The sequence below is a fragment of the Plectropomus leopardus genome, chromosome 8 (genome assembly GCF_008729295.1).
Source record: "Plectropomus leopardus isolate mb chromosome 8, YSFRI_Pleo_2.0, whole genome shotgun sequence".
In the NCBI taxonomy this organism is placed as follows: Eukaryota; Metazoa; Chordata; class Actinopteri; order Perciformes; family Serranidae; genus Plectropomus; species Plectropomus leopardus.
In genome coordinates this window covers 34,817,095-34,825,213 of record NC_056470.1, presented here as the reverse complement: position 1 = coordinate 34,825,213, position 8,119 = coordinate 34,817,095, and the positions used below count along the sequence as shown (strand labels likewise).

General features: G+C 32.9%; 1 protein-coding gene across 1 annotated transcript; it reads left to right on the top strand.

Annotated features, from left to right (window-relative positions):
• The first annotated feature begins 528 nt into the window (after nt 1-528).
• On the top strand, nt 529-3,401 carry LOC121947273 (galactose-specific lectin nattectin-like). The gene is made up of 5 exons (XM_042492241.1): nt 529-598; nt 1,994-2,085; nt 2,179-2,313; nt 3,130-3,244; nt 3,340-3,401. Exons 1-5 carry the CDS (start codon nt 529-531, stop codon nt 3,399-3,401), a joined length of 474 nt encoding a protein of 157 aa, XP_042348175.1.
• The last annotated feature ends 4,718 nt before the right edge of the window (nt 3,402-8,119 follow it).

Here is an 8,119-nt window from a genome sequence, read left to right as displayed (position 1 = left end):
ATGCGTGCATTTGGATTTACAGTTACAGTTAGCAGAAGCTCCATTTTAAAGCACATGTAAACATTTTGTATCAGTCATAAACCTTCATAGACTTCACTACCAATAATACCAACCTGCTGCTACTTTTGGGATTACGAATATGTAACGTACTGTAAATACACGCAGTATGATACACACGCTGCACTGGTGACAGCAGTGCGGTAAATGTGTACATGTACTTCGAGCTTGACGATGGTAGCAGGTCAAAATTACTTGCTTAATATTCTAGATTTACTTTTTCAATTTAAGTTCAAATTCACATATACATATATACATATGTATATATGAATTTGAACTTAAATTGAAAAAGTAAATCTATATATATATATATATATATATATATATATATATATATATATATATATATATATATATATATATATATATATATATATATATATATATATATATATACACACACATACATACATACATATGTGTATACCTGTGGTGCATTATATTGAATTAATATACTGCGTTTTTATACAGATGGCATCAAATCTTTTTTTCGTCGCGGTCTTCTGTTTGACCAGCGGACTGTGGGTCGGAGCAAATGTAAGTAAAATATACATTTATTTAAGATATCAGACATCTCCGAGGCCATCGTCATGTTTTTAGCATATTTTGTCTTATTTTAGTGGTACCTTAGTGGATAATACACAATGAAATACACATAAAGCTCAAGTTGAGTTCAGTGCTGATAATATTTTCTTTCTGTTCACAGGAGATCTGTGAAGGTTTGTATTTCTGATTTATAATATTCAGACTTTCATTGTCTTCAGACACTTTTTCACTGAAACGAAGCTCACAGGTTCTGTCTTAAAACAAAATTAATTCGCCCAAATAAACACTGAAACTGAGTTTACTGTCTGTAACCACTGGTCCTGTTCATAGTGGCCATTAACCCTTTGAAACCTGAGCAAACTGGCTTAATTTCTTTCAAAAACATGTAAAGAGGGCAACGAGCAACAAGAGAAAAAATGACACCAAAGTGGAAAAAAATAAGTAAAGAGTAAAATAACCTTAAAATTACTATAAATTAAAAATAAATACATGAGGAAATGACCTGGAAAAATTGATTAATGTATTATAATTAGTCTATAACATAATTTTAAATATGTAATAATGATAATTTGTTATAAATATAGTTTTTTTTTTTTTTTTTTTTTTTTTTTTTTTGCCCTTGAACATTCCCGCCCAGCTTTTGTAAAAATAATTTTCTGAATCTACAAATTTCTTTGACTATTTGGAACATTTGTTAATTTCCATTTTACGTTTTTTCTTCTTTTTTCTTTTTAAAGAAAAGGGTTTAGAGTTTTGAATTAGGGATGAAAACAATAGATCAATCGATCATTAAATGGAAATCAACTGAGTTTGATTTCTTTTGAAAAACACAAGAAAGATGCAATGAGCAAAGCAAGAAAAATAGATTTTTTTAGAGGTAATTTTTTTCTAGAGAACTATATTTAAACTATAATTATATATAATATATTTATAATCATATATATTTAAAAAATATTTTTTATATTTTTATATAAAAATATATATATATATATATATATATATATATATATATATATTTTATTTTATTTTATATAGGTATGTATAGGTTTATTTTTTTATGGGATTATTATAATTTCTAGGCAGTTCAGGTCATCTCTGTTTTGGTTGTGTGTTTTTTTTTAATATTCTTTTAATTTATTTATTTTTGCTAATTTTCAGGCTGAAACCAGTTCCTTGCTAATTACTGGATAATTTACTTTCAAGTTGCTTTTTTTTGCCTTCTTTGCATGTTTTTGAAGAAGTCAAGAGAATTTAATCAGCAGATGAAAAGTGATGGCACAGGTTTCAAAGGGTTAAAAAAAACCCTTCTTACTGCACTTTCTTAGCTTTCAGAGCTTCACCAGATAAAATCAACCTTTGTGTTATTCCTCCTCTAAATACTGTATTTTAGACACATGCAAGACCTGCCCTGATGGCTGGGTCCGTTTTAAAGACAGCTGTTACCAGTACCACCACACCGCCAAGGACTGGGCTGATGCAGAGGTACTTCACGGACATTTTCAGCTGTAACTGCAAAACTGCACAATGATTTTTTTTTTTTTTTTCTCCTCACACTTTCCCTGACTTTCTCGTCAGCGCACCTGCATTCGCCTTCATGGCAATCTGGCATCAATCCACAGCAAAGAGGAACACGACTTCATCCAACACCTCATCCACAGAGCAACCGGCAAGGACGGACAAACTCACATTGGAGGCCATGACACCGCAAAGGCGAGTGATCAAAAAAACGTCAAACCTGGGCTTCGAAATTAACACAAACCCACCTGTTAGGCTCTTCTGCAAAAGTTACAACAGTGTGAATTCACAGCTGTATACATCCCAAATACTTAAAATAATTAATTTAATTATTCAACAAAGCCTAAAAAATAGACTATTTAAAACAAAAAGCCAGACCCAAATGCCAAACTTTAGGTTTTTTTTTTTTTTTTGCATTTTATAGCTATATTACCTGATATGTAGTATTAATATTTCACTTTTTTCTCACACAATTAAGACTTTAATCTTATATTATGACTTTCTATCTTGTAAATTTACAATTTTAACCTCATAAAATCTGTTTTGTTTAACTAATATTAGAGTGTAATCTCATGATATTAGGACTTTTTATCTTACAAATTTAAATTTAAACATTTTTTTTCTTGTATATTTACAAGTTTAATCCTGTAATAGTACAACTTTTGTAATAATAATAATAAACTTTTTTTGTCTAGCACAAGAAATTTACAAAATATAAATAAAAATATACAAGAAAGCCCAACGTGCTTTACAACAACAAAGTTAAATGCACATGCTTCACATAAAAAAAAATAAGACAAAGACGTAACAAAACCTGCACATAAAAATCAGAAATGATAAAAATGAGATGAATAAAAACAATTTTCTTTAACACGAGAGCAGGGTGGGACAAGATTACTCACATTGGGATAGGAAAGGATTTTTTTCTTTGACTCTATTTTTCTACATAATAGAATTATTTTTTAAAGTTTTTTTTATGGGATTGAATTGACCTTTCGGCGGTTCTTTCAGGAGGGTGCGTGGATGTGGTCTGATGGGACCCCCTTTGACTTCAAGGGTTTGTGGGGTCCAGGGCAGCCCGACAACGCTCACCACAGAGAACACTGCCTGGAGCTCAACTACCGACGTACGCAATTATTTTATATTAATACAAATAATTATGAATTAATCACTAATTCATAAATATATCTAAATGTTTTTTTAATACATTTTTAACTCTAGGTGCACCAAATGACAACCAATGCAAGATTGCGAAACCCTTTGTCTGTGGCATGCACCTGTGAAGATCCCCTCCGTGCACTGACACACGTGACGTGGTGATGTCACATCCTCACTAATGATGTCACTTCAACCAGGGTGTCAAGCCTCGATGACATCACTGCGAGAAGACGCGTCGACAGTCTGGATTTAGTTTTGATCGATTCAATAAACAGATAAATCCTGTTCAGCGATCTGTCTCTACCTCGTTATATTCAGTATTTTCACGTATAAATCTTTAAAAAAAATAATAAAAATCTCTGTTTAACCATCCCTGCATGTATAGTTTCTATCGGCATATACTTCTTTTTTTACGAAGAATTATCAGAACCTCAAACAAAAACCTCATTCGTGTCAATCCTCTCCAATCACACAGACCTCAAATTGCCAGTGGAATTACGACGCAGCAAAAACACGCAGCAAAAATTGGAAAACAACAGAAAAAAAACCCACAATAGAATAATCCCAGATAAAACAAAACTCGCGACAAGAACAGCAGAAAGTCAGAAGTCTGTGCCGTACTCTTTACAGCAGCAGCTTTATCAGTGAAGATGTTTCCAAAAACAAACACACAAACACGGAGAGGCTTTATAAAATATGATAGTTATAAATTAAATTACCAAACAGTTTACAATAATGGAATGCAATCAGGCAATTCATGAAAAAATTCATTCACATCAACTTCATGTGATGGTTTAATAAGTCGGTGTAAAAAGACATTCCAGATGTTTTCTATGTTGTTTAGACGAAGTCTGCTAATTCTCAGAATTCGTCTTGAATTTTGGACACCAGTTTTAAATCTGTGTGTAAATACATGTGGAGCGGGGATGCTGCCCCCTGGTGGTTGGCTGTTGGTGAGGAAGCTCAGCTCTAAAATAGACAACAACGGGTAATTAAAGTCCAGAGGGTAAGTTTAGATTTTGAGGGAGACGGTCAGTCTCATCACTTTCATATATTGTTTTTCGTAAAAAAAAAAATCACGACTTGCATTTCAGTGCAAATAGGAGTATAATGGGTTTTTATCTCTTTTATATGGATTGTTTTGTTATTATACATGATACCTGAAATTGCAGTTAAGTCTTGCATCGCACTGTTTTGATTTTATTTTCAGCCACTGATTTTAAATTTTTCTTCTGCTGTATTTCATTTATTTATTTGCTTTTCTAAATTTTCCTGTGTGTTGTACTTTTTCTTTTGTGTTGTGTTTAAGTGCTATATAAATAAACCTTATAATGATCATTATTATTATGTTGCATTGACAGTAACCACAATCTGAATATTTCCTCACAGCTCAGGTAGCTCAGTCGCAAAATTGCCACGTCAAAGGTTTTAAATTCAGGCCCTCAGTAAATACTACTTCATCATAAATAGACACAGTATTTCAAAGCCAATTTTTAAGGTTTAATGATTTCTGATGTGGAAAGTTGTGTTGATGGACCCTTATTTAAATTTTTCTTGCTCCCCAAAGTACACGACCCCAACTCGCTGCACAACAGCGATAATATTATTTAAAATGTTACCTTTTTTTTTATATGAAAACAATCTCAAGTAAAACTAACCAATTATTTGATTGAAAATGCTTGGGAACACAGAAACTGAGTTTTGGTGGATGACATGCTGATACAAAGAGGATATAAAGAGTTGAGGCAGGCTGCAGAACGGGATGTGCTTGTTTATTTTTTGATTCAGCTGAAATCAGATCAGAACTGATGAGATCTTCCAGCAGCGAAGTCGTCGAGGCTCAACAACCTGGTAGAAGTGACATCATCAGCGGGGATGTGACAGCACGTAGCGGAGGTCTTCACAGGGGCCTCGCACTGATAAAAGACCTCTCCACATCACAGTTTATGTCATTGACGTAATCCTTTCCTGTAGACAAACAACAAAGTCAAACCAAGTTAAATTAAGGAAAACTTTCTTTATGCAACATTCTCAAAAACTTAAATATGACTATATAAAATACATTAATGCTGTAAGTTTACACCAAAAAAATACTCAAATATGCACATTGGAGGACACGCCCTCGGAAACTTAATTTTTCTAAAGAACGCTGCTCAGTACAAACGTGTGTGAGGTGGATTATTTCATCATTTAATGGAAGAAAACACAATAACTAAATGTTAGATGGTTTTCAAAGCAAAATATTTAAATGCTATGATTTCAGTGGGGTTTAATTTCTATCTGAATTTATTTGCTTTAAATTAATCTCTTTGAAAAGAAAATGTAATTTTTCACAAATCCAAATGCAGAATTCAAACTTTGGAATTAAAAAAATAAATAGAGACCGGCTGCTCCATTTGAGAAAGAAAAATTCTCAAATCCCAGAAACATGCATTTCCCCGGTCTGTCGTATCTGATCTTACCTGAAACTAAAGCTCTTCTTAGAAGTATTTTTTGTTTTTGAAAAAAGCGTTTTCAAAAAAGGATTGACCTGAGCTCTGGACCACTTTTAGAGGCCAGCTGCTGTCGACTGATAACCGCTCTACACTGAGGAGACGTGATGATGTTCAAAGTCAAAACTATCGATTCAAAATAAAAATATTCAATGATTATCAAGGAAAAGAAATGTTTGTGCCTCCTGTCACTTTGCCCTGAGAACAGCGTGGGACAAAAAAAGCGTCAACTGCCTGTAGCGTGTGGTGTGCAAAGCTCTGTGTTATCAGCAGTAATTCTTTATAATATTTAAAAATAAGAAATTTGAATTATATTTATTCAGCCTTTATTTTGACAGAGGTCTCTTTAATGAAAGAAAAAAAACGACTTTAAATGACTGCAGGTTAATTTCAGTTAATTTATATTGAGGGTCATTTTTTTATTATATATTAATATGACAGAAATCATGTTTACTTAAATCTACTAAAAATTGTAAATAAGCTTTTAACCTTCTTTAAATTAGAGCAATTGGTTTGATATCTTTTGAAAGGAAATGACCTAAAAAAGGGATTTTTTTAAAAAAGGGGGGTTGGAGATGACAAAAAAAGAATAAATATGATTACATTTTATTTAGAATAAAGTAACCCAAAAAGGCTTTGAAAATGTATAAAAAGTTATAACATGTATTTTAAAAAAAAATAAATGTTTCATGTTTTTGGTGTTTTATTTGATTTCACAGAGACAGACAGACTTTCCTTTTCACTCATCATGACCAGAGTAATTCAAGAACAAAAACATAAAAACATAAATAATAATAATCTAAAAATAAAAATAAAATAATAATAATAATAATAATTTGACTTTCATGTATACAGGACAAATTAAACCATTTCTTTAAAAAAAACAATTCTTCTTTTTCTTTTTTTCTTGTCCTTTTTGCCTATTTTTAGGTAATTTTTTGTACTGTTTTAATTTTTTTTTTAAACTAATTTCTGGCTATTTTGGGGACCATTTCTTGTTAAGCTGCTTATGGCCTTCCTCAACTAAACCAATTAGCTCAGGTTTGAAAGGGTTAAGTATGAATGTGGATTGTACTTCAGTAAAAACGATGATGAATACCAAGCCAAACACAAACTCTATAAAAATAAGTATAAAAATTAAAGAGTTTTTTTTGTGCTGCAGCATCGGTGATCAGAGGTCAGGGGTCAGGGGTCACGCCCAAAACATAAACATGAACCTCAACCAGAGTAAACACACAGTCATCATGAGGACGGGAGAGTCCGTGTTCTTTTGCCCATTTTTAATAAAAACTGAATTCATGTGATGATGAAACAGTAATTAAAACACTGCTGCCGGCCTGTTGACTCCCGTCTCCCAATTTTCAACCACAATGTTTGAAATTAAACCGAATCATCTTAATTCAACACCCCTGAGAGATTTCTTCCGTTAGACAGTTTACTTTCCCAGGTCTGTTTCACGCCTTTCAGTCTAGAACATTTTCCTGCAGCAAAAGAGGGCAAGACATCCGTGTGTTCATGCCAAATGTGATTAAAATACAGACGATTTGTGTATACGGTGAAAAAGCCTGCAGGTTTATCCTCGTGTATACGGTGAAAAAGCCTGCAGGTTTATCCTCGTGTATACGGTGGAAAAGCTTGCAGGTTTATCCTCGTGTATACGGTGGAAAAGCTTGCAGGTTTATCCTCGTGTATACGGTGGAAAAGCTTGCAGGTTTATCCTCGTGTATACGGTGAAAAAGCCTGCAGGTTTATCCTCGTGTATACGGTGGAAAAGCTTGCAGGTTTATCCTCGTGTATACGGTGGAAAAGCCTGACTTTGAGAGGAACGTAAAGAAGAAGAAAACTTGCTGCTGAAATCGTTACTGAAACATTGCATTGGTTGCTTTGTACCATTCTCAGAACATTTTAAGAACCAAAAATTGCTTTTTTGATCTTTTTTATGATCTCAGAATTAGTCATTTTCAATCCTTCACTGTTTCAACTACAAAACTCAACAATACGCAAAACTGACTTCAAGCCCTCTTCATTTTTCAGTTTGCCTTCATTAGTTTTTATTTCTAAAATCAAAGACAAACTTGTTTTTAGTAATTTCTCTGTTTGTCTAAAAGAGGGACAAAAACATGATCAAGTTTGGTGTGAAGAAATTGGAGATTTTAATGTCAGGCCATATTGCCCCGCCCTACCATAATTTGTGACTTTCTTTGAAAAGTATTCTTATCTCGAGCCAAGGAATTACTCGTTATTAATTACAATAATTTAATTACAATAATTAAACAGTATCTCACGATCAGAGGACGACACGTCGCAGGTGTGGAGTCTAAACAGCCAGAGAGGGTATTTAAACTGTGAGT